The sequence below is a fragment of the Lethenteron reissneri genome, chromosome 36 (genome assembly GCF_015708825.2).
Source record: "Lethenteron reissneri isolate LAM-NWPU_2019-01 chromosome 36, ASM1570882v1, whole genome shotgun sequence".
NCBI lineage: Eukaryota > Metazoa > Chordata > Hyperoartia > Petromyzontiformes > Petromyzontidae > Lethenteron > Lethenteron reissneri.
The window spans coordinates 10842626-10868698 of record NC_083814.1 but is presented as its reverse complement, the minus strand read 5'-3'; the positions used below and the strand labels follow the sequence as shown (position 1 = coordinate 10868698).

The 26073-nt window shown below is 49.5% G+C and overlaps 1 protein-coding gene across 3 annotated transcripts in view; it reads right to left on the bottom strand.

Annotated features, from left to right (window-relative positions):
* The window catches only part of LOC133351128 (mannan-binding lectin serine protease 1-like), a 63791-nt gene continuing 37718 nt past the window's right edge, over positions 1–26073 (bottom strand). The window contains exons 12-17 of one of the 3 annotated variants that reach the window (XR_009756152.1): positions 24443–24541; positions 22958–23155; positions 22059–22126; positions 20069–20174; positions 19074–19325; positions 1–103 (exon numbers count right to left, since the gene is read on the bottom strand). Coding sequence is in view for 1 of the 3 variants with exons in the window: in XM_061566096.1 (XP_061422080.1) it covers positions 19141–19325; positions 20069–20174; positions 22059–22126; positions 22958–23155; positions 24443–24541 (656 nt within the window). In the remaining 2 variants the exon portion in view is untranslated. Of the gene's footprint in view, positions 104–12703; positions 19326–20068; positions 20175–22058; positions 22127–22957; positions 23156–24442; positions 24542–26073 lie in introns of those variants that run through there. The other 2 variants (XR_009756151.1, XM_061566096.1) reach the window with 2 other exon arrangements.

Here is a 26073-nt window from a genome sequence, read left to right as displayed (position 1 = left end):
GTACGGCAGCGTTTTAATGACTTGCAACGGTCAGTGGCGCAGCTGTCGAGTGTGCAGGCGGTGCAACAGCGCAGGAGACTGCAGGCTGCAGGGGGCTCGGGCACTGAGGGAAGAAATTGGACAAGGGTGGGGGGGGGGGGGGCAGGGAGGGGGGAGGGGCAGGGGGCGAGAGGGCATTAAAATCCTTGCACCAGGGTCCGTGCTAACCACATCGTGTCACTGATTACAGAAATTCTAGACTATAATTTGCTGATTTTAAATTCCAACGAAATCCATTTTAAATGATCAATTTTAATGTTTAAGAGGCTTGCTTGTAACGCATGCACGCGCGGACCATGCGCCGCTGTCAAACAAAGTGGAACGACACAGACAAGAATATGAAGCTACGGCGATCCTTACATTAATACGGTTGTTCTCTGAGATCGTGAATCAAAGTTGGTGCTACCTGCCCGCCAGTAATGAAGGACATTGGGTTGAGCATCCTACGCACCAGCCTTGAGCTGGGATATTGCAAGAAGTAACAAAATAAGTTAACAATAAACCTTCTTTATATATTTGTTTCTCCACGTATAAACAGCAAACTTTATTTTTTACACATCCCTTTAGTCGCACGGACTTTGAGGAGTGATTTTCTTTTCTCCAGCAAAATTGGTTTAATAGAAGAAAACTTTGGTTTCGACATTCAGTGCCTCATCAGCGGAGTCAGCCTTGCGTAATCCAATACTGGTGGACTGTCAGATGTGTAGAGACAAGGACCTTCTCTGTTTAATGTCGGTTCTAGTTTGACGCAACTCGATAATACATCTCGAAATTATCATGAGCATAATGTGAGAGCGTGAGTAATTAATGACTGATTATAGGTTCGATCACTTCCCGAGTTGAACAACGCGAAGAAATAGCCTCACCTTTTTTTTATTTACACATATGTGCCGCTGAACGGGAGGTTATGGGGCGGGGCTTGGTGACACATCATCGACATCACCGGCGGCGTCACTTGTAAGGGGTTTCCCACCTTCACGAAGCAGGATTTAGGTGCCTTGGCGCTGGCATTTTTCATTTGATCCGAATAATCGACCACAAAAAACTTATTCCATGAGCAATGCTCCCTCTATTAATTGACTTAACCATTGGTGTAATCGTCCCAGCTCTACGAAAGATATCCCAAATGACGAAAAGGTGTGTCGCCACCCCCACCGCCCTCCCTGCTGGGCCGGAATTGCGTTGTGTAGCCGTGAGACGACAGTGGTGATGGGACTCTAAGCGGGGTAGGGAGATACAGAATGCTTTAAGCGCTCACCATCGTCCGATGCACAACGCCCGAGTTCTGCTTAAATTTGATTTCGCCCGTGTACTTCTCAACAGCAACGCATATTGGGTTTATACCGTCAACATCATCATCATCACGATCCCCTATGGGCAGATAGCAACGTAGGTGGTCCACTGGCACATTCCGTCATTTGTTTCCAATGGGTTTGTATGCATCGTCGATCAGCACGGTTGGCTACGTGCCGTGCGAAAGAAATTCAACATACGAATGGGGCCCCCGATGTTGAGATGGGAGTCCTTTTTGACAATGTCCTCTGGCAACGAAGCAGCATTTGTTCAACGAGCCCGACTCTGCTCATGAGACCCCCCCCCCCCACCTTCCAGAAGGTCCGAAGCCTGTGAATAGTTTTCTTGCTCAAACACATGCTGCTGGATCGTATTGGTCTCGGAGGCCGATAGGGGACTGATGTGAACTAAAACGCATGTTTATTTGTATTGTTCATGTTCGCGTATAAAGCCTGGAACACGTTGTGGCCAATATGGGGTCTTTCTTTCCAGTCCGCCTCGAGCTAGAATTGCCCTGAGAGTGCATTGTATTTGTGCTGTTCGACTTTTGAGGTTCTCTCGTCTAACACTTTGAGACTAGGCTCTAAAGAAAGCTGTCTCTGGTGTGGACCAATAATTTTCAAAAAAATGCATCTACTATCGGAGCATGTTTTTGTTTGCATGTTCACCACAAGTACGTGTGATTAATGCAGACAGTATTCCTTGCAAAAAATATTTCTGTGTGGTGTTTTCACATGCCAGAAAGGGTAAAACCTATTCTTATAAGTTGTGGGCACGGGGCATGGTGCCTGCGGATGGGGTGGAACGGTAACACTGGTCAACAAAAAAAATACTTTTTTTTCTGGCCTGGACTTTTGCAGCTGTTTTAGACTAATTTCAGGGTGCTGATTCCAAATCTGATCTCAAATTTGCTCTATCACATCATTTCTATGCCATCGGAATACCTAATTTTCATTGATTTTACCCGAAATTAACTCTGTCACTTATGATTGCAAGTTGTTGCGAGTCAGTGACTGCTTTAGTGTTAAAATATGGTGCTGTATTTTAGGATAGTGTGTTTATAATATGATTTTATGTAGATATCCACATTTATTTAATATTTTTCTTCTGTAGTTTTTATTGAAAATGCAATATTTTATATCTCAAAAATAGATAGACAAAAACTGATGCCAGATTTGGAATCAGCACCCCAAAATTACCTTAAAACCGTTGGAATACCTTATGCCAGAAAAAGTGTGTTGACCAGTGTAATCAGTCAGCTGCTACTGCTGCTGATAATTTTCCTTTGACGGACGCTGCCTGTTAATTAATTACACCCTGGCTCTTTTTTTACCCAATAATTAATAACCATAACAAATTAGTGCGGTGCATATGTATTGCAGTACTCGAAAAAAAAGAAGGGCACGTATGTGCCCACCATGACGGTAAAAACTTCCCAATTTACAAAATCTGAGTAATTTTATGAATTGGGTTTATAACCAATTTATAAATTGTATTTATACCCAATTTATAAACCTGAGTAATTTTATAAATTTGCCAACATCGCCCCCACCCACCCACCCACCATCCCCCTCTCCCCCTCCCTGGCGGACTATTGATTGTGTGTGAAACGCAAGCACGTTCGTGGCAGCCCTGTTGCCGCCAGAGTGAATTTTATTCCAGAGCTTGAGATGATTCAGGAGGATTTTTTAGCCAACAAGCCACATTGTGCCAAATTGGGTTCTACCCTTGGACGTTAAGAATGCCAATTATTTACCCAGGAGAGCCTCACTCACAAGTTTCAACCGTTTTTTTTAATAAGTGGCACCCTGTTTATTCTTAGTCATGCATGACTCCGTGTGCTGTTGTGGATACGCGTGAACATTTGATGAGTCTCAACGTTCCTGTTGAAGGAAAGACCTGCTGCAATTGGATGTTGGCCACTGCCATGTACGTAAGTTGAACTTCTTTCGCACCGTACGTAGCCAACCGTGCTAATCGGAGGCGCGGAGGGGGGAAGGACAACAAACTTCACGCAAAAATACGTTCTAAAGAAATGAGTTTTCATGTCGAAGGAAAACCACAAAAAAAACGGAGAAAATCCACCATTCCCATTTGCCGTAATTTGGCCGCAGGCAAAATTCAAATGTACACTACAGACATGCACACAACTATACGGCACATCCTATATACATCATATATAATTGACGTCGCTTCCCTGTCATTGCTTATCTTGATACAAGAATAAGAGGGCTATGTTAAAATAAAGAGCTCTCTGGGTTTTTTTTTACGAACGCTGTACTAAACTAAAAACACGTTTTCTTAAAAAAAATATTCATAAGTACGGTATGTGTGTGTATTTCAGACAGGCACGGCGCATGTTAATTACAGTGGATGCACAGCAACTCGGTACCTCTGTAGCTTGACGCCACCTGAAGCCAAATCACGTCTTGAGTGAGTGAGAGAGTATGTGTGTGTGTATATCACGCGGGGAGCGATAGTATAGCGGTTAGCGCGCTGCGCTATGAACCCGGCGACACGGGTTCGATTCCCGCTCACTGCCAGCATCAATAACAATTATCCGAACCGGTCCCGAGCCTCCCCTAGGTCGACTCAGCCTCAAATGAGTACCTGGTGCGTTGTGTAAACATTGCCACTAGGGAGACAAAGGCGGTCGGGCGTGGTGCTGGCCACCCACTCCCTCGTGTACCGTTCCGGCCTTCATAGGTGCTCGCTAACAGCACTTGCCCCTACAGTCTGTTAAGGCTATACAGGGGATCTTTGTCTTTGTATATCACGCGATGAAAAGATCCCTCGTTTTCGGTGGAACCGGGGATGCTGACTCTGCGCTTTCCTTTCTCGTTAACTTCTTTCCCTGGATGGTTAAGCATTTGGCTGTCTCCGCCTCGTTGCTTGATTGCATCAGCACATTCTATTGTGTGGCCATAGTCACTCATACAGCCATATGCACGGGTATCTATAGCGGCGTAGAGTCAAGGGCCCTCCCTTCGTTCAATACACTGCTGGGGTGGGGGGGCAAATATACGCGGGAGCATAGTGCAGTACAATAGTTAGATTTTACTGCACTGCCTGCCACAATGCAAGCCCCACAGTCTGTAGCGCATCGACTGCACGGCAGTCCGCCCGTCCAAGCTTTTGACGTCTGACGGAAACGGGCATTTTTCCCGGTGAATTGTTCATGGGCCATGTGTTGTAGTATACCTACAACGTTAACATTTACTGCCCTTTGTCCATGCACTGATGGATCATAAAGGGCTCGCGAAGCCATATTGGTCGTGGAGGTTATTTTGCCATAGTTCAACATGCCGGTCATCGCACATTGGGTGAAAGGGGGATTAACGTGAATAAAGAGCGGATCGGATATCACTCGTCACCGATGTTAGCCACGGCCAGGAATGAAACTCAGGTTTCCAGGTGCATGGCGGAGCGGAGTGCCAACCACTGCCGCCACCGCTCCACCCGCACTTGTTTTATAGTACCAAAAAAAGGGCTCGATATTTAAAATTGGAAAATTATGATCAATGTATTGCCTGTTTCTTGATTTATTTGAACTTATACATGAGGATGCATGAACGAATGTACCCAATTGAAATGGATTATAACGTTCGCAAGGAATGCGTGGAATCCCGAGTGTGAGGATCGATTGTTTACGATTTTTAGAAATTATTTTGTCAAAGTGCTAACAATCGTGGCAATGGGATGATCAGAACTGCCACAAGAGGCCAAAACAAATCAGAAACAATGCACACAAAGTGTAAACAAACATAAATTGACCTCTGAATCGATTCGCAAGCCCCCCAAATAGAGACCAATGGTCAAATCGCCGGAGGGGTGAACTGGTGACAAGAGGATTCGAAAAAGAGGATTGTATTTTAACACTAAAATGCAATTGTCATTTTATTTTTGAAAAAATATTAAAAGGACTACGTAATTTTATCCCAAATTCCACTTCTCCTCTCATTGCCATGTCACGAGACGACAAATCCCTTATGGAAATCTGACCGAGCAGTTGCACCCCCCCCCCGCACCATGCATTGGAAAACATCCCGCAGAGAATTTTTCATGGGACTTCTGAAAAAAACCCTTCAAGTGGCCTTTTTTATCCTTCACACAGAGGAGGGCATGGTTTCCGCATGCTCTGATGTGACATTATTGCGTGAAATTCAAAACCGATATATTGTTTACTATTTTTTCTCAGCTGGAATTTTTACAAAATTCAAGTGCAAAACCGAATATATCGTATGATGCGGGGTTTTATATATAGAAACAATCATTGGTGACCGTGCTGAGACCACACGCTCCGCTCGGTTTTATAGCAGCCGGCTGAAAACATGGATTCGAACCTCGGCTCCTCTGACTCTACGAGCCACGTGGCCACCTCAATCAATGTGCGCACCCATTTTCGGATTTTAAGAGCTTGAGACGCTGCTCAGTGAGCAAAGCAGTGGAAGTACCAGTCACGTGCTCGTCAGACTAAATCAGCGGTGGGGGGGGGGGGGGGGGGGTGCGGGACCTTTCCCTTAATGAGGGCTAAATAATGTTTTAGAATTCCTTTTGCGGGCCACGCATTCGCCGGCACCGTTCGTAACGTTATCCATTATCGAAAGAAATGTCTGCGTTGGCCAAGCGTACAGACATTGAGCTCGCTAAAATGAGAAACACAGTGTCGTTGCCAGGTCGACAATATTTTCCGACTCCGGTAGCCAATTAGTGTGGCTAAAGATGCTTGTGGCGGACCGTTTAGAAGTGGCCCATCTCGTGTCTGCGGGCCCGACGAGAAATGAAGCTTTGGGCTGTGTCTGTCCAGGGTTACCCACCCCTGATCGTCGTCATCGTCCAACTGGGCTTGGTTAAATGAACACCGTTTTGTGAAGCTTGGTGCAGTGAAATTTAACGTGTTTTTTTAAAATCATGATGATTATTTTGATTTACGAGTCGACTTGTCCCCGCCACAGTAACGTGTAATTTCTAACCGCTGGGCTCAGGACCATCGTTGGCACTGAGCAACCGCTCAGTGTTCGCCTCGAGCACAGGGGCGCTTCTGTCCATGTTGTGTTTTGATTGTAGGTATTAGGAAAAAACATATATAATAACATACGTTTAAAGGTAGGCAACATATATTTTCTACATTTTCAGACCGACTGCAGGCAATAGGGAGAAGAAGAAGAAGAAAAAACCGGCGCCGGCGAGTGACGGCCAGCGGTTGCCTTGGCAGTGTTTTGGTGTTTTGGTGTCTCCCTCTGCACCACGTGCGCGCACGCGATGTGGCCGTGGTGGGTGCCGCGCGCGCGCGCGCCACGCCGCTCCGTTTCTCGTGCGCGTCTCGTGCCTGCAGCCACCACTAACCCCCACGCGCCCCTCCCCTCCCTCCCTCCCTCCCCCACGCTGGCGCCGTGGTATTTTTCTTCGTTATCCGTGATTGTCGAGGAGAACGTGGGCGTCGCGTCTCTCGCCTCAGCGGCGGAAGCATTCGCGGTAATCACGGCGGTTTGCGTCGGTCTAACGGGCCCGATTTGATGTTCTGCAGCGAAAACCGTTTGTGCTCTGTGTGTGTGCGCGCGTGTGTGTGTACATATATATTACAATGGAAACTAAAAATTGCCATAAAATTCCACCGCAGATAGTTTTTATTTGGCCACAGCGTAACGGCCCTTGCAGTATTTTCATCGCGGTTAATTCGGGCAAAGCCGGGCATGCTAAACGTACTTAATGGTAGATGTAATATTAATTCAATTCCCAGGCGTGGCGGAATATTATTTCTCAAGTGCCAGCTCGACAGCACCGACCTTATGGCTAATGGGCTGCCTTTAAAAAGCAGTGCTCGGCGTTGCGTCGAACTACGCAGCCGTGTTTCACCGCTGCCGCTGTTCCTCGTCGCTGTGATGAGGAAGAAAGCGACGCTCAACAATACGAGGGTGGGTTTCTTGGTGAACGGGGAGTCCGTGTTGTTTTTTTTTGTTTGGAATATGCAGGAAATAAAAAAACGTCACTCTTTACTGCTTATAGAAAACTCAAGGGCGTGGCTTATTATGTGTATTCAAGTGCTCGTTGATTAATGCCAGCCAAAACAAAAGTCCACGAATGATTGTTTTTAATGACTTGTCGTGTTTCGGCACCCTTCTGTCATTAAAGTGCCCAAAACAATAAACGAAAAAATACTTCTGAAAATCTGTACCGGGCACCATCATCTTTTCTTACAGCCCCCTTTTCAATCTACTGCTGGATGAAGGCCTCTGGAAGAGCCGTTGCTCTTGAGTGTTGCTTGAACCATACTTCACCACGCTGGTCAGCTCGGGTCCATGGACCAGGACCGCTTGATATATGTTCCCGCTGCTAATCTTGCATTGTGATCGGGAATCGAGCTCAAGTGGCTTGAGTTCATAGTCCATCGCACTCAGCACTACACCACCATTCGACTGTCATCATCATGACACCTCTATGCAAATCAAGGTGAGAGCTCATTTCAAGGGAGATCCGAATTTAGTATGGGTGTACGGCCCGCTATCCCATGGCCCCAAATGTGAATGGCACTTCACCGAAAAGGTCAGAATTATTCCAAGGATAGAATATAATGCATGGGGAGTGCTGGCGCAAGGCAAACGCAATGTTAGCACAAGCTTAGAGCCCCGAGGAGCTCAAGGGGACCCAGATTCATGAACAAAATTTCGTGTGAACCAAATTTCAGCTCGAACTCGCATCACAATAAAAAATGGTTATCCAAATAAATAAAAAAACTTCACGTAAATATTATTTTAATTACTGTCGTATATTTAAGTAATTATTCGAAAACTATGATATAATTAAGTTATGTACTGTAGTTTGACCATTCCTGTTTGAAGTCAAAGACGGCCACTGCATCGCGCGCTTTCAGAAGCGCATCTGCGGCCGTCTGGAACGCTCTTCCGATTATTAGGAAACCACTGAGGCTGTGCACTTTTAAATCATCTCGATTGAAAACTCCCTTCTCTAGAACTGCTTTGTTGTGTTTCGTTTGTTGTCCTTCCCCCGCACCTCCGATTCCCGCGGTTGGCTACGTACGTTCTCGAATCCACGTGTTCCTATTTCTCTCCATGTTATCTCTGCGCATTTTTTTCAACGATTTTGTCCTCTATTTTCCGCGAATGGCCACGATGTTTCTGCACCGCGGCGTCAATGCGTGCAGTGTGACGCCTGCGTCTTCACAGTTTCCCCTCTGCAAACGTCATTGCCCCGACACTGAATTCATGCATTTTGATCGCAGCGTTGGATCGCGTTCGTCTCGCGCGAGTCATCTTTGAAAAAAAACAATTATGGAACGTACGTGCCCTCTGCTGGCGAATTCAACTCTTTAATTGTGGTTGCGTTACGAATGCCGAAGCCGCTGTTAAAGGTTGCAGAATGAGAATAGCAAACGTTGTAACAACGTGAGCCCCCTTCTCGTCTTCTTTATTTCTCTCGCTTAGTATCCGAATTGTCATTGCTCTATAACACACCTCGGCACCTTTGTATCTGTTCTTACAAATATAGATATCTTACGTGCTTCATCACTCAAATAGCTTTTGATCGCCGCTTTTGTTGTTGTCTCCATGATAGAGGTGTTTGTTTGGGGGGTAGATCGCGTAAGTATAAATGTGTCGTTAAACCCGCCACCACCCGACACAGCCAATTAGTAAGGTTGTGTCACGTAAACAGAACGTGCCCATTGGTTGCTAGTTCAGCACAGCAGTTGTGCGTTTCAGAGTAAACCCATGACATTTACAATTGACTTGTTTTTTTTGACGTGACAAACCTCACTAATTGGCTGTGTCGAGTGGCGGTGGGTTTAACGACACATTTATATTTACGTGATCTAACCCCAAAACACCTCTTTTGAATATTGGTCGCGTGTTAAAGTTGCTGTGCCTATACATCACGTACTCTGATAATATGTGCATTTTCTTGGTTCTTTCGGTAAAGTCACGTCGAAGGGAAATAATAAAATAATGCAGCAAGAAAATTTGCTTGCTGTGAATTTTACACCTGATGATGATTGCTTGTGTTGCAGTCGAAACGTCGTGAGAATTTGTATTGTTTAATATTTGTATTATTTTATTATTTCCCTTCTACGTGACTTTACCGAAAGAACCAAGAATATGAATCCCTGCAGTCACGAAAGATTTAAATCAAAATATATGCATTGTCTTTGCAACTGGTGTGGATCAATGGACTCTTACCGCACTGTCCTCTCTTGCCCACAGAGCTTACGACACCTGCCTCTTGCGCATGATGGGCGCCCTTCCAAGCAATATCCAGGCTCACAGCCTGCTTAGCCTATTAGATCTGATGAGACCGGGCGCATTGTATGCATGTATATTCACATGCACAATGCCATTTAAGGAAACCTTCACATTCAAATGTGTCTCTTATTAATATTGCGATTGCACTATGAGTGTTTTCTCTGGGTGCAGTCGTTTCCTCCAACGGGTTCGTAACAAGAAAAGAAGAAACGTGAAACAAGGGAACGGGGCGAAACGTCCCGGCGTGGCTGGTACCCTTCAAGAAACATTCACGGTCCAACACACTGGGAGGGTAGATGCCTCGGTGAGATCAATGGACGGGCTTTGTGGAATTCCCAAAACCCCACTGGGGCTATGAAGTGGCCAGGAGTTGGCAGTGAAGCAGCCAAGGGGATGGCAGTACAGCAAAGAGGTTTCAATCCACTTGGGTATTTGCCCCCCCCCCCCACCCCCCGATTTAAAATATTGGGGTTTCTCTCAACGCTACGATTTCTGCGGCGTAACGGTTAGCGCACTTGACTTGCAGTCCCTAAAGGTCGCCGGTAATTTTCCACCCCGGCGAGGCAGTTGAAGCGAGCGTGCAAGTCTCTGACGTTCTTAAATCACCGCCAGCACTGCGTGAAGTCCATGCGGTACAAATGGGCGCACCGCAGTAAGTCGGATCGGCAGCAGGTCGCGTGCGCTGGGGGGGGGGGGGGAGTAAAGCGTGGGTGGGGCAAATACCCTCTACAAGGGCTTTCTCAAGGCATTAACGCCAGCAGTGGCGTGGGAAAGCAATCGCAGGGATGTGCCTTTACCTTTTGGCCTTAATTTCACCAACAAAGCAAAATGCTCACAGATTCACCGACCAGACACTCCACGATGCGAGACCCTGCTGGGGGAAAAAAAGTGTCTCAAGACTTAACCGAGGCTTTCCTGAGTAAACTAAGGGGTTATATTTTGCTCTCGCCGAGACTTTACTCGGGAAATGCCGACTTCATTGCATAGCCCTTCATCACATCGCGGCAGCCCCCCGCCCCAACCCCGACTTGACTGATCAATTGGTAGGAAGCCGCTCGTGGCACGTGCGTGCAGAAGACAAGGGGGAGAGAGGCCGCGGACTGCCGGCGGTGTCTCGCAGTGAAGAACGTGGAAGCGGTCACGTGCGACCCCCCCCCCTCCCAAGTCAAGCCCCATTGCCGAGACGGGCATGGCGGTGCCACAATGCTCTTCTTCTGTACGACGCGCTGTTTAGATGTTCACGTCGAGTTTAGCGAGCGAGCGAGTTGGATGGACTTCACAGGAGGAGGCGGGTGGCAATCCGAGAAGCGTGCCTTGCAGTGGCATCACGGTATGGTCCACGACTTGAGATAGAGACTCGGACATGGAGATTCCTTCGACTTGCAACTACAATGGACACAAATACAAAGAGCCCCCGTATGGCCTTAACAGACTGTTGGGGCAAGTGCTGTTAGCGAGCGCCTATGAAGGCCGGCACGGCACACGAGGGGGTGGGTGGCCAACGCCACGCCCTGTCGCCTTTGTCTCCCCAGTGGCAGTTTACACACCGCACCAGGTACTAATTTAAGTCCGAGTCGATCTAGGGGTGGCCCAGGACCGGTTCAGTTAATCGTCACTAGTGTTGGCCGTGAGCGGGAGTCGAACTCGGGTCGCCGGGTTCGTAGCGCAGCGTGCTAACCGCTACACTACCGCTCCCCACACAATAGACACCCATATATTTGCATAGCTACCCATAGACTTGTTTTATTATTATGTTTTATTTTTATTATTATGTTTTATTTTTATTATTTTATTACTTCCCTTCTACGTGACTTTACCGAAAGAACCAAGAAGATGAATACCCATAGACTCGCACAGATTATCATAGATACCCAAGCACTCACAGACTCACGCATAGACACGCATAGACTCGCATAGAAACCCACAGACGCTAACGACAGAATTGGTCAGTGACGTTCCCATATGCACCGTCGTTTGAGATTGGTGACCGCAGCTGCGCTGTGGACCATCCATAATGGTCCAAGCGCGTAAGATATGGCCGCATCTGCCACGGATTGTTCAGTCCGTCATGTGTGCTTACGTTTGACAAACGTAAATATATATTTTTTGACTTTCCTCCTTTAGAGTACAGAGAAGCGGTCGACACCTGGCGCCTAATCCTCCTCCCCAGTCGCACATGAGCCGGGATTCCTCGTTATTCGTTGCAAAGAGGATTAAAATAAACACATTCCACTTATTCGCCGCTCCGACAGCGGACGACACTTGTGAGAACGTGAATAATCTCGCGTTCGGTTGTAGGTCGTGGATTTTCAAGTCTTGAATGTTCGATTCGACGGCTCATTATTTTAGTTTTGTTCTTGTTGCCTTGTCGTGTTTGCTTCTGGTCTTGCGCGCCTCGACGGCTCCTCGCTGGACGAGTCGTGTAGCGTGTCCCCCCCCCCCCCCCCCCCGTAGACGGTGACGAGGAAGCCCAGGTAATGAGAGTTGGTTCGAATTCTCTCATTTATTCAGTCGTTTCAGCAATTTTACATCGAGTCGGTTCCTCTTATCCACGCGCGTGAAAGTCCCGAGCTGTTCCTGCCTCTCTTGCAGAGTCCGCAAGCCGCGCGCGCGCGTGCGTGCGTGCGTGCGCTCTCACGCGCGCGAACGACACGAACGCATCACATTCGTCCACATCAGTGGCCTAAAACTAGTTTGTACACAACACATTCGGGCGAAAATGGACCCAATGCCTGAAACGCGACCTATGGTTTAGATTTTTTTTGCTTCTAGGGCAGTGCCGTTGACCGACGCGTTTGCGTTATTTGTGCACCTGTGCCAAACGCGGGTTCACAACAACAGCAAACAATACACAATGTGTTATATTTCGCAGCGCTGCTTCGGGACATTTTCCGTGGTGACCTTCAATCTCACGATCCCTCATAGCCCCCCCCCCCCCTCGGGGAGTTAATGTTCACATTCCTCTGAGTGGTGGCCTCACCTCTGAGGTTCTGTTTTTACAGATCTTCTTTTGACCAGTTTCCTTTCTCCATCTCCTCTCTCGACCCGAGTATTTTTGTATTTTTTTAACAGACCAGGACAGATGTAGAACCCCCCCCCCCCCATTCCCCGCTCACGCCATCGCAATGGCAAGCAACACGTTTTGTGTAAAAGAAAAACAAGGTACACGGGACGTGAGCCCCTCAATCTAAACGCAACTCAATAATGTTTGCTGTGACCCCAATCTGTCTTCGCCCTCCTCCCGTTCAACATTTTTTATTAAAATGTAATTATGTTCAAAGCAGGGGGTGAAACAAATTCTGCCATCATCCGGAGACAGGCTGCAGTTGGTGATGTCGTGCGTGGCTAATTCAGTGGCGGCACAAGAAAAACAAAGATCCCCCGTATAGCCTGTAACAGACTGTTGGGGCAAGTGCTGTTAGCGAGCACCTATGAACTCCGGCACGGTGCGCGAGGGGGTGTGTGGCCAACACCACGCCCGCCCGCCTTCGTCTGTCCAGTGGCGAAGTTTACACATCGCACCAGTTACTCATTAGAGGCCGAGTCTACCTAGGCGAGGCCCATGACCGATTCAGACAATCGTCACCAGTGTTGGCCGTGAGCGGGAATCGAACTCTGGTGGCCGGGTTCGTAGCAGAGCGCGCTAACCGCTACCCCACCTCTCCCCTCTTGCACACACGCACACGCGCACCTGAACATTCAAAACTGTTAACCAACCTTGCGCTGCATAAACAACACAAACCTACGAATAACGAATACGTTTTCGCAGCTGTTCTGTATAGCTATCCGATGCAGTTCCAGATTCTACCGCGTGCTGTTCGGCACAAAGTCTGACGTTTTCGCTCCTCGTGCTGGGAGTTGCTTTAGGAATTGAACATTTCAAAACCGAACGGGAACAATTCAGCTTTTGAGTGGCCTGCCACGGGGGGTGCAAACGGAGTGTTGCCATCTGCTGCGCTCTGGGTGAGCAGGCGTGGCCATCAGTCCATCCAACCCGGCCAATGCAATCGAGCCGACTCCACAGCAGAGGTCGCAAACGGGTTTTGATTCCTTACCCGTACCCGGCCGCACCAGGGTCGCAAACGGGTACCCGTACCCGGCCGTACCCGTACTCTACCGGTACCCGGCCGGGTACCGGTAGGGTACGGGTATCGGGTACCTGATTGTGACCTCTGGGATGAAGCCATGTTGCAGGCGCGGGTGGGTTGATTCTAGGAACTTGAATTGTGAGAAGAGACAAGACGTAGGGAAATGAGTGACAAACGGCGACTCACCAGTGACTCACGGCCTACCCGTACCCGTACCCGGCTGCGTACGGGTAGCCGGGTATCGGGTAGGGTACGGGTATCGGGTACCCGATTGCGACCTCTGCTCCACAGCTTTCACTCCAGGTGCCGGCAGCTTCTTCAGGAGCTGAAGTCCGAAGCAGACCCGCCCCGCCAGCGGCACGTTCAGCGAAACGTCGCAATCACCGTAGATCGAGCAGCACGCGGCACAAACCCCGAAAGCCCCAGCGGAGAGCTCCTCCCGCGCGCCCTCCCCACAAGGAAACTTCACTTTGCGCAGGTTGAAACAGGATTCACATCCTCGCTCGATAACGTGGAAGCTGCCTTTGCAACTCGCAGATTTGGTCATCGCGGGGCGCGGGGGGGTTGGACTACGACTGCGTGGCCACGGCGCGTTGTGTCATCACGCGTGATTTGCCACCTGATGGGCGAGTGCCACGGCAGGAATACGACAGCGCAGCGCCTGCCGTGATTCAACTGTCGTGTGTGTGTGTGTCGTGTGTGTGTGGTGTGTGTGGTGTGTGTGTGTGGTGTGTGTGGTGTGTGGTGTGTGTGTGTCATGTGTGTGGTGTGTGTGTGGTTGTGTGTGTGGTGTGTCTGTGTGTCGTGTGTGTGTGGTGTGTGTGGTGTGTGTGGTGTGTGTGGTGTGTGTGTGTCATGTGTGTGGTGTGTGTGTGTGGTTTGTGTGTGGTTTGTGTGTGTGGTGTGTGTGGTGTATGTGTGTGATGTGTGTGGTGTGTGTGTGGTGTGTGGGGAGCGGTAGTGTAGCGGTTAGCGCGCTGCGATATGAACCTGGCGACCCGAGTTCGATTCCGCTCACGGCCAACACCGATCATGATTACAATCTGAACCGGTCCTGGGCCTCCCCTAGGTCGACTCAGCCTCAAAATTAGTACATAATGCGGGAGACAAAGGCGGCCGGGCGTGGCGCTGGTGTGCTGTGCCGGCCTTCATAGGTGTTCACTAGCAGCACTTGCCCCACTGCACCAAAGGGATTTTTTTCTGGGACCCCAGACAGGATCGCTGGGTTTTATGAAAAGTGAAAATATCAGAACCGATCCTAGGTAAAGGTGCAGCCTTGAAATGTTTTGCTCACGCCACTGCTGGCGGTTTGCTGTCCTTCCCCCGCACCTCTGATTCGCACGGTTGGCTACGTACGGCGCGAAAGAAGTTCAATGTACATACGCATAGATGTGGCGGAAGGGCCTCCACAACGGAGGGAGCTCTCGAGGGCCTTTCTCTGGCAACAGAAACCTGCGTGTTCATTTCTGACCTTGGCTTGTGAACATTTTTGTTTTTGAAGGACCAACAATTGTTGAAACCAATTCGGGCTTTTGCGTGCTTCAACACAAACGCTGTCGTTAAAACGTCGTCCAAAGGAGCCCCTTCCAAAGGCTGGCCTGAACACAAACCCGCTATTATATTCTTAGGTTTTTTCGTTAAAGTCACGTAGGTAAAAAATTAAAATTAATAAAAGTAAAATAAAAAATTAAATAAAAATCACGACGTTTCGGAAGCAACACAAGCTTCCGTCTTCAGGTGGAACCAAAAAAACCTAAGAATATGAATCCTTGCAGTCACGAAAGCTTCAAATCTAGACACAAACCCGCTGTTTACGCAAATACAGATGTCCGTTTATTTTCTTTTTTCGACAATTAGAAATTCGATTTTGTGGACGAATGGCGACAGTGGTGGGGGGGGGGGAGGTGCAGTGGTCGTGCACTGCAGGAAAGTCACGCCGACTCGACCGCCTTTGGGCGGTGGACTCCGGCGGTGGACTCCGGCGGTGGCGCCGCAAGCGCAAAACCGCGTTTGAGCGAAATGTCGGAAAAATGTCACTGGCCGCGCGATGGAAATCACACGCGGCGCGTGTCGGGCGGTCGCGGCGTTCCGCGTTGCCGCCCAATTGGGATTTGAGCCGCAGGCACGGCCACCCCAAGCCACCACCGCTGCCCACCACTCGGGCCATTAGCTGCGGGGCGGTCATGGGTTGTTGTTTTTAATACTCTTAGTCTTTTCGGTAAAGTCACGTAGGTAAAAAATGAAATTAAAATTTAAAAAAATTAAATAATAAAAATCACGTTTCGGAGGCAACACAAGTGAGGCCTCACTTGATACAGCAAATCTGGCTGTGACGGTCCCACCTGATGACGGAGACTTGTGTTGCCTCTGAAACGTCGTGATTTTAATTATTTTATTTTTATTAATTTTAATTTCAGTTTTTTACCTACGTGACTTTACCGAAAAAACTAAGGGTATGAATCCTTGCAGTCACGAAAGCTTCAAATCTAGAATTTGTTGTTTTTTACTTACCACCCACGGTTGCCGGAAGCGTCAAGCGGCCAGCAACAAACAGCGCTGTCAAAGTCATGACAGGTCAAGAGTGAGTTAACGCGCTCCTCGAATTGAGCCGAGGTTATTATTGTAAGAGCTTGGGGAAAAGCGACACGGGCGATGGTGTATGTACGCACGTAGAACTTCTTTTGCACCAAACGTAGCCAACCCGCTGGAATCAGAGGCGCAGGGGAAAGACAACGAAATAAACGCGCACTAAAAAAATGTTGATGCGAGGAAGGAATACCAAAGCAGGAAGCAGAGCGAGAGAAGTAGCAGAAAGGGAACCGAGGTGACCTGCAGCGTGGCCAGTGGGTGAGGAGGTGAGCGAGCGAGCGAGTGAGTGGGTGGGTGGATGAGCGTGTTGTTGTGCCCTGCCGTGTGTGTGTGTGGTGGCTGAATACGGTAATGGATGAGACAGAACAATCGGTGTGGCAAGACGGAGTCTTCACCGTGGGTGACCTAAGTGGTTCGGAAAGTGCGGGGAGACACTGGGAGGTGGAGTGGGGGGGGGGGATGGAGTGGCTGGTTTTAATAAGGCCAGACTCATTGCGCAGGACAGCGCACCGAATTGAATGAAATGCCCCATCTAACTGGGACAGCGAGGACATTTAAATGCACCACCATGCGGACGTAATTCCGTTCAGCGGGATTTCGATTTTTTTTTATTCCCTTGAGGCTCTGTGATGTTTTCTCTTTCCGGCCACTGCACGTCCGTAGTTTGCGCGCGGCGCCCCTGCCTGCCTGTGAGCGAGCCGTCTGCCCAAGCAGCCTGTGAAATGGGACGGGGTTAGGGGTTGTTGTCCGGGGTTAATCCTGACCATTATGGGTACGCTGGCTGGGGGTGAGTGGGATGGCGGGTAACCATTAATGAACAGCCTTTCACCAATTTGGGTGATTATTTTAGGTTAAACCTCCTTATGTGGTGCGTTTCTGCGGAGGTATGGATGGGATGTGTATCAAAAATATCAATAATAATTAAAGTGGAAGAAACATTTCAAATTGGCTGAAAAAAATAACAGAGAGACGCATGCTTGGAATTACATCGCGAGACGGATTGGAGGAACGCGTAAATTCGTGAACGTGCGCAGGTGAATGACATCATTCACACAAAGAGTATGAGTCGGCGGGGTGAGGCAGGAGATGTTGCGAGAAAGGATGATGGCCGATGGCTAATAATACGGAGTGGCAGCAAGGAATTGTAACGCATTGGAGAGAGCGACGTCCGCCTCGGAGATGGAGCGTTGAAATCAGCTCGTGTTGCAGGTGCTGAACGGATGATTACACCGTAGGACCATGAAAGCTGGCAAGGGCTTGGGAAGATCTTCATCCAGCAGCGGATTGATCATGGCTCATGATGATGTTAAAAAATACAGCTCCAGGAGAAGCTGTGCCCTCTGTTTTGTCTTCTTGCAATCACAATCCGATCGTAGCAATGCAGCCGTGGAAGAAGAAATCAAACTTTACATTCCGAACTCTCAAAGCTAGCAGTGCACTATCCCGTGTCAAAACAATGAAAATGAACCTGGAAGTCGATGTCCCGGAACTAGTTTTGAAATTACCTAACAAGGCCTCTGGTCTCCTTTCGGGGCACACCTTTCATAAGGCCTACAAATGGTGTTTTTCGCGTATGAATCAAACCATATACTGTTATCATTATTGGAGAGAGAGCAAGCCGAATTGTATCTATGTATGTGGGTTGAAATTATTCCGTACCATACGTAGTCAAACCGTGCTCAATGTGCTAAAATAAAGTGATAGCCCAAGTTCAGTGCGATTGGTTTTAATTCGGGCAGATACTGATGACCGATCTGTGACCATTATCTTAGGACCCCGAGAAACCCGCTTCAATCACGAGTGCCTGAAGCCAGGATTCGAACCCAGGTTCACAGTGGTGCCGATTTAGTATTCTAATGCAGCATTTCCCCGCTTAAGCTTAGCCAACCTGCAGTGCCTTTCTTTTTTTAAACAGCGGTGCAAATGGCCTCACTCGGCGAAGAATTCACACGAGGTCGCCCGACGAACTTTAGAGGGGCAGCATCGTCGAAATGATCCACGGGGTTCTCCACAACTGTCCTGTACTTGTGCACACCAACACGATCCACCGCTCTGCAAACACCAACACAGGGCTCGCTGCAGTGTGCGCGCGACTGCTACCGCCTTGAATGAAGACGACCGGTGAACGCAAAGCGTGGAAAACTGCTGGAGCATGGGGGTGGGCGGCGTTCGTGTTGATTTACAAGGATGGGGGGCAGGGTGCTTATTTAATGTTTAATCTGGCCAAATGGTGTTGTGGTGGGTGCGCCTCATCCGAATAGCACGAGTATCGAATCCCGGCGAGGGTCGACTTAGCCCATCGTGCCATCAATGAACACCGCTTGATGAGAATTCAAAAATCTAACAGCAGTGGTTTTAACCTCCAGAGGGAGAAGCCCTCCATTGGAAGAATTCGAAATGTCTGCCACTGGCCTCAGAGACATGAACGGTCTTGAGGACCCCCCCCACCCACCCACTCCTACCCCTCCCCCCACGCTCATTCGAATGCGAGTTCAACCCAAGTTGTAAACTCGTCCCTGATATACAAATGTGGAATTTCCGCGACCGGCGCAGGGCTGGCGTTACGGACGAGCGCCAGACACGGGCCGGTGCGAGCAGGGCCCGCGATCGGCCGTGGACTATTGCAATTAGCGCCGCAGCCCCTCCGACCCGAATGAATTAATGCTGCGAGAATTTTTGTTCTAATTACATTGGGCTGGGAAGCGTCGAATTAAACGAAGCATGAATCAAGCCCTCCCCCACGTCGCAGCCAAACACATTTGGCGAGGCGGGCGCCGCGCCACAGCTGAAGAAGTGAGGGGAGGGTCACCTGGCGTTGAGATGACGCCAGAAGGGGGAGCAGGGTGTGTGGGGGGAGGGAGGGATGGTGGCGGTCGTCACGGAGACTGAATGATGGAGAGGATCCAGGGCAGAGCGTGTTCCACGCGCGAATAGACTCCGTAGGCGCCCACGGCCCCGCAGCCCTCGCCCCACGACACCACGCCGGTCAGCAGCCAATCGCCAGATGGGTCCTTCACCACCAGCGGCCCCCCCGAGTCGCCCTGACAGGCGTCCTGCCCGCCTGCCGGCACGCATGTACGGGGTCACGTGCCACACGGAGGTGGTGGGGCACACGGGGTCGTGGGTCACAGAGAGGTGGTGCATACCTGTCAACCCATACGGTGTACCCCGTATTCTTGCACAGGGAAATTTGAGTTTGCTGGTCCATATGGCGTACAGCCGTTTCAATACGGGCGAAAAATATTTTTGGTCTATTTGTTTGTGTTTCTCCCTCGTGATGGGACTTTGTAGGATGAACGTTGATATTTATAAAGGCACGGGGTGACCAATAAGGCCTGCATTTGTCTGTAATAAGGTAGGGCACTGATAAAGGGTTGACAGCTATGGTGGTGAAGCACACGGGGTCATGGGTCACAAAGGCGTTGGAGCACACGGGGTCATGGGTCACACAGAGGCGGTTGAGCACACGGGGTCATGGGTCACACAGAGGTGGTAAAGCACACGGGGTCATGGGTCACAAAAGTGGTTGAGCACACGGGGTCATGGTTCACACAGAGGCGGTTGAGCACACGGGGTCATGGGTCACAAAGGCGGTTGAGCACACGGGGTCATGGGTCACACAGAGGTGGTGAAGCACACGGGGTCATGGGTCACAGAGGTGGTTGAGCACATGGGGTCATGGGTCACACAGAGGCGGTTGAGCACACGGGGGCATGGGTCACACAGAGGCAGTGAAGCACACGGGGTCATGGGTCACACAGAGGCGGTTGAGCACACGGTGTCGCAGGGAGAGAGGGGAGCTACCGTTGTGGAAGCCGGCACACAACATGTCCTCAGAGATGACGTGGGACGGGACCGTCTGGCTGTAGGCCTCCTGGCAGGTGGTGTTGTCCACGAGCGGCACTTCCGTCTTGTCGGCACACGCGACGGCAAAAGAAACGCGCAATATTGAAGCCCCTCGAGTACTTGCAGATTGCGATACGTTTTTTTAAAAAAGAATAATACGGAATTTTAACGTGTGTACACATGTGAATGTACATTGGTTCGCAGCTGCCCCACTCAAGGCCATGGACACGTGAGGGCAACTCTGGGGTAAATCGTCGACGGCAATTTTACGTTGTAAAAAAATACTAATAATTTGGTCAAACTTGACAAATATGATCGCTCCTCCGAGTGGGCAACTGGGATTGTGACTTCCAATGAGGTCATAGACAGAGGTCACGTGCCTTCCGAGGTTGTGCGTTATCTAGGCCAATCATCGCTCTCCAAGCATTCTTTTGAGCAACCTCTATTCTCCTTGGCGAGACAAGAGCTCCGTTGCTGTGTTGCCACAGCCTATGTCAACAAAAAGTGGGCAGAGTTTCTCACAGTAAATGTATTCCTGGGGGGGCAAACTGCCAGCGAAGATTGCCCCCCACAACTGTTGCGAGTGTGTCACGACATTCAGGATGATCGGCGTCGAGGTGCAGTGGGTGGCCTCACTTCAGTGGGTGGCGCAAGACTTCATCAAAGCAGGTAACGACCTTAGAGACCCGAGCAGCTTAAGGGACCCCCAGATTAATGTAAAAAAACAGGTTCAATTCATGCTGCCACTGCAAACGCAATTATGTGTTGCGTGAACATTATTTGCCTGTAGGTGACCTCTCATATTTTTAAATGACTTATTGCACTATGTTGCGTGATATATATAGACGCTGCATTATTTTACTAAGTGCAATATCGTGATTGTTGTAATTATGATTGTACATTGGAATGAGATGTTTCTCAGAGAAACAATTTCACCACTTGTGTTTGTATGCCTTAATTGCAATATGTTCTTCAATCATATTCCTCACGTTAGTTAAATATTTAAAAGATAATTCTGTATTATACTCGACATTATGTGATTTGTTGCCATTTTTTCTTTCTTTATTATGCATTTCTTTTGATTTCTAATTTTCTTCCGACCTCTTATGTACGCTACGTTTGCCAGGGAAACAATGCTTTATGCTGATGAAACCCCAATCAAGAGCTCCTTAGCTCGCGAGGTACTTCAAAATAAACTGAAACTGAACGTAATTCAGCTATGAATTTATATAAAAAATCCAATGGCACGTAAAAGAAAGCCACTTCTCATCTCTCTCATCTTGTCTCTCATCTCAATCCACCACCGCCTTTGTGTCCTCATTTCTCTCATCTCGCCACATCTCCGTCTCTCGTGCACATCTCTTCTTACACATCTCTTCTGTCATCTCACTGGGAGTTTAAAAAAATTAATAGGGGGTGGGGGTGGTGGGGGCGGGTGAAAAGCGGGGGAGGTGGGGGTGGTAGGGTAGGGGGGTCGGGTGAAAAATGGGGGAGGGCTCCCAATGGGCTAACTCCACCAAAGACAAAGATCCCCCATGTAGCCTTAACAGACTGTTGGGGCAAGTGCTGTTAGCAAGCACCCATGAAGGCTGGAACGGTACACGAGGGGGTTGGTGGCCAGCACCACGCCCGACCACCTTTGTCTCCCCCGTGGCGATGTTTAAACATCGCACCAGGTACTCATTTGAGGCCGAGTCGTCCTAGGGGAGGCCCAGACCGGTTTCAAATAATCGTCACTGGTGTTGTCCCTGAGTGGGAATCGAACTCGGGGTCGGCAGGTTCGTAGCGCAGCGCACCGACCACTACACTACCCCAGATCACTCTCTTGAGTTCTCACCAAGTTAAACCAAAACACAATTGAGACTTCGAACCTCTCGTCATGTAAAAATCCACCTTGCAATCTGCGCACAAAGTGATTTCATCGCTCCCCCACCACCGTCTCACTCACCTGCATGAGAGTTTCCGGGTATTTGGAGAGGAACTCTTTACCCCACCCGGTCACCGCCAGCATGGTGCCTGCACAGCCAAAAAAAAACACAGCAAGTCGATCGGTAAGCACGCGCATTCTGGAATTCTGATTCTAACCCGATGTGATTGAGAGAATAACCACTTCGTGCCAGGGAGGGGACATCTCAGAGCACCTTACGCGATAAGAAAGCAACCGATTGAAACGTTGCATTTAAAATTGGGTTAAAGCAGATTTGACGAAGATGAGGTCAAACAAAAAGTACGAACTTTTTTTTTTACGTCTGTAGAAATGTAATCGATTGAATCAGAAATAGGGGGGGGGGGTACCGTGCATCACGCGCACGTTTGTGGGACGGATGAACGTCAATCGCAAGGAGTTGGGCAAATTGCCTGCTGGCATTAACAGTCAATAATTTTCGCCGATTTAGAACAACGGCACCGCGAAAGACTCAACTGGAATACACACGTGCCAAAATATCCGCGCCAAACGTGGTAGGTTCCTCACCATCACAAAAAGTCGATTAGGCTTTCCTGGGCAAACAGGCGTTGTCATTAAAACAATGATAGGTCCATGGTCTACTTACAGTCGTCTGGAGAGCGCACTCCCTTTTTGTGTTTAGTTTGTTGTCCTTCCCCCCACCGCCCGCGCCTCCGATTAGCGCGGTTGGCTACGTACGGTGCGAAAGAAGTTGAATGTGCATGCACACATCTACGGCCTTACGTAGAAGCCAACCGCTGCGAGTCAAGAGCATCACGTGACGGGACACGGAGCTTTGTGCTGATGGACCGGTGTAAAAATGCGGCCGACCCGATCGATTCGGGGAGAAGCGGCTCGGCTGCCGGTCGTGGCACGATCGCCGGTGCGCGTGGCCGGCTTGCCTGGCGTGGTGAGTCTCTGAATGCGCTCGTCCGGGAGGCACACGGGCGCGATGAGGTCGGTGACGCGCACGTTGCGCTCCAGCTCGACGACTGCGATGTCGTTCCGCAGCGTCTGCGCGTCGAACTCGGGGTGGACCACGTAGTTCACCACCTTCAGGTCCAGCTCGCCCGGCGTCGGGCGCAAGGTGTTGTGCTTCCCTGCAGCAATGGCCGGCACAGTGCTCGCTCCCCCATTTGCTCGCTCAGTCGCTCGCTCAGTCGCTCGCTCAGTCGCTCGCCCACTCGCTCGCCCAGTCGCTCGCCCAGTCGCTCACCCACTCGCTCACTCAGTCGTTCGCCCAGCGACCCGCCCAGAATCAGAATATGTATTTCTACTGGAGGAATCAGGTGAGCTGTAAAGCTCTTTTTCACAGATGTTCTAGTAGGGGCAGGTTAGAACGTTACTCACCTCGGCCACTCACTCGTTCATCGGCTCCACTCGCATGCTTACTTACTCACTTAACTAATTTATCCCCTCACTCGCCCACTTTACTCATTCACCCTCTCACTCACCCATTCACTCGATCTCGACTTTGACTTGCTGACACGCTCACTCACCAACTCACTCAATAACGCAATCATCATCATGATATCCATTCGCTCACTCGCTCACTCACTCATGCAATCATTGATGTCCATGCTAAGTCATCGATCTACTAACTCATTCACTCACCCACCTATTTATAAACTCTCTCATTCACTTACTCTCTCACCCACTCACTTATTCATCCACTCACCAACTCAGTAAAGAGACCGACACAGAGATATGCATTAAGACTGAGACACAGATGAACCTTCAAAGAGACAGAGACACAGAGAAACCCGGAAGGAGACAGACACGGAATAGATTATTAGAGAAAAGGAAAGCTGTAAACATCGTGTTGATCCGCAAGGCCATATGCAGACGAGGTAACTTACAAAGGATGAGGACAGAGACGGACACAGAGATGTAACAAAGACAAAAATCCCCCGTATAGCCTGTAACAGACTGTTGGGGCAAGTGCTGTTCGCGAGCACCTATGAAGGCCAGAACGGTACACGAGGGGGTGGGTGCCCAGCACCACGCCAGAACGCCTTTGTCTCCCTAGTGGCGATGTTTACACACCGCACCAGGCACCTAGGGGGAGGCCCAGGACCGGTTCAGATAATCGTCATTGGTGTTGGTCGTGAGTGGGAATCGGACCCAGGTAACCGGGTTTGTAGCACAAGCACGCTAACCGCTACACTACCGCTCCCCAAAACACTGCCTCTTACACACACACTCACACGGAGAATAACACGAATAACGAGTGGGAATTCAGAGAAGCGGACGCAAACATTTGGCGAGACGCAGAAACGACCCCTGGAACACATGAACGCACGTACGAACTTCTTTCGCGCCGTACGTAGCCGACCGTGCTAATTGAGCGGTGCACAACGCAGCGTGCTCGGGCCCGCAGTGCTCACCGAGCTTGATGTGGATGCCGCTGACGGAGACCGGCGTCGGCTGATCCTGGAAGTGCCGCGTGAAGAGGCAGTGCGCCGCCGTCACAATCCACCGCTCCCCTGCGCACATAGCAACGGGGCGTCAAAGTCGCAGTCGTCATCATCAGTCAATCGACTGCTGGAGGAAAGGTTCCCCCCTGTCCCAACCGCCCCCAAGCAAGCCGTTGCCTCTCACGAAGGAGGGCGGTGATGCGGCTGGCCCAGCGGGAGCACGTTCGCCGCTTGCGGCAGATGCAGAGGTCCACGATTCGGATCCAACGGCCGCCCTGATTATTTCTGCGGTGTGCATTTATCCAAGACACAACGACAGAAATCCCGCGCCGTGTTGCCTTAACAGACTGTTGGGGCATGTGCTGTTAACGAGCTGGCATGGTACACGAGGGGGTGGCCAGCACCACGCCCGACCGCCTTTGTTTTCCCAGTGGCGATGTTTACTAAACACCGCACCAGATACTCAATCGAGGCTAAGTCGACCTAGGGGAGGTTCCCGGTTAAAATAATCGTCACTGGCGATGGCCGTGAGCAGCAATCGAACTTGGACGTCGCCGGGTCCGTAGCGCTAGCCGCGTTAACCGCTGCGTCAGCGCTCCCCACGAACCACGATACGTCCAATGCTTCACAGCGGACGTGAAAACATCCCTTGATGTCGTGCCAGAGAGCTGGCCAATCGTGTGCCGGAGGGCAAAGGTCCAAATTTTTCTCCCGAATTCGGAAATGATCTGAAAATTACTCAATTGGGATCACACCACACACACGGGAAGCAGCAATCATCGCTAACCCCTGCCCCCACCACTCACTGGCAGACTGATACCCGAGGTCACTCTTGTAAACGAGACTATGCTCGGTCTCTTGAGTTCTCACCGAGTTAAACCAAAATACAATTGAGACTTCGAACCTCTCGCGATGTAATAATCCACATGGCCCCTGCGCACAAACTGATTTCATCGCTCCATCTCCTCGGTGTCTGGAACCAAATTGGATGCATCCCATTCCTTGGCTGCCACTCCGTTGTTAGTTTTCTTGACCATTGGCCTCTTCATTCTTTCTGTTGCCCAAGCCCACGTGTGTATGTTTATGTTTCTCAACAGTAGCCATAATATCCTTAATTTTACAGGCTCGTTGAGTACACACGATGCATCACCAATCTAAAATACTTTATGTAAAGGCGACCTCGGTTACATAATACAATGTATCATGCAACAGATTATATATACAAAAAAAACATTTAACATTTCACGAGCATAGACCGTAGTTAACCATGCTTGCATACAATTTGCACGCAGCTTAATAAAGAAGGAGAATTGCAATTTTAAATGCGTAAAAACAAATAGAATGTCATTCTTGGAAAGGAAAGCGACTATATTAAGTAGAGGCAAGAGCAGAACAGTGCTCGAAATGTTACGAAATTTAAACAAATTGGCTTCAGGCAAAGGGAAAATAGTAAAACAGGAGTATTAATCAAAACATTTACAGCGGGGTTTCAAAGGTAAAGGTGCAGCCCTGCAGCTGCCGGCAGACGGGCCTCTCGGAGGCTCTCAGGAGCCTCTATGGAAGTTATTTGCCCTCCTACTCTTGCACGAAGTGGTAAACGC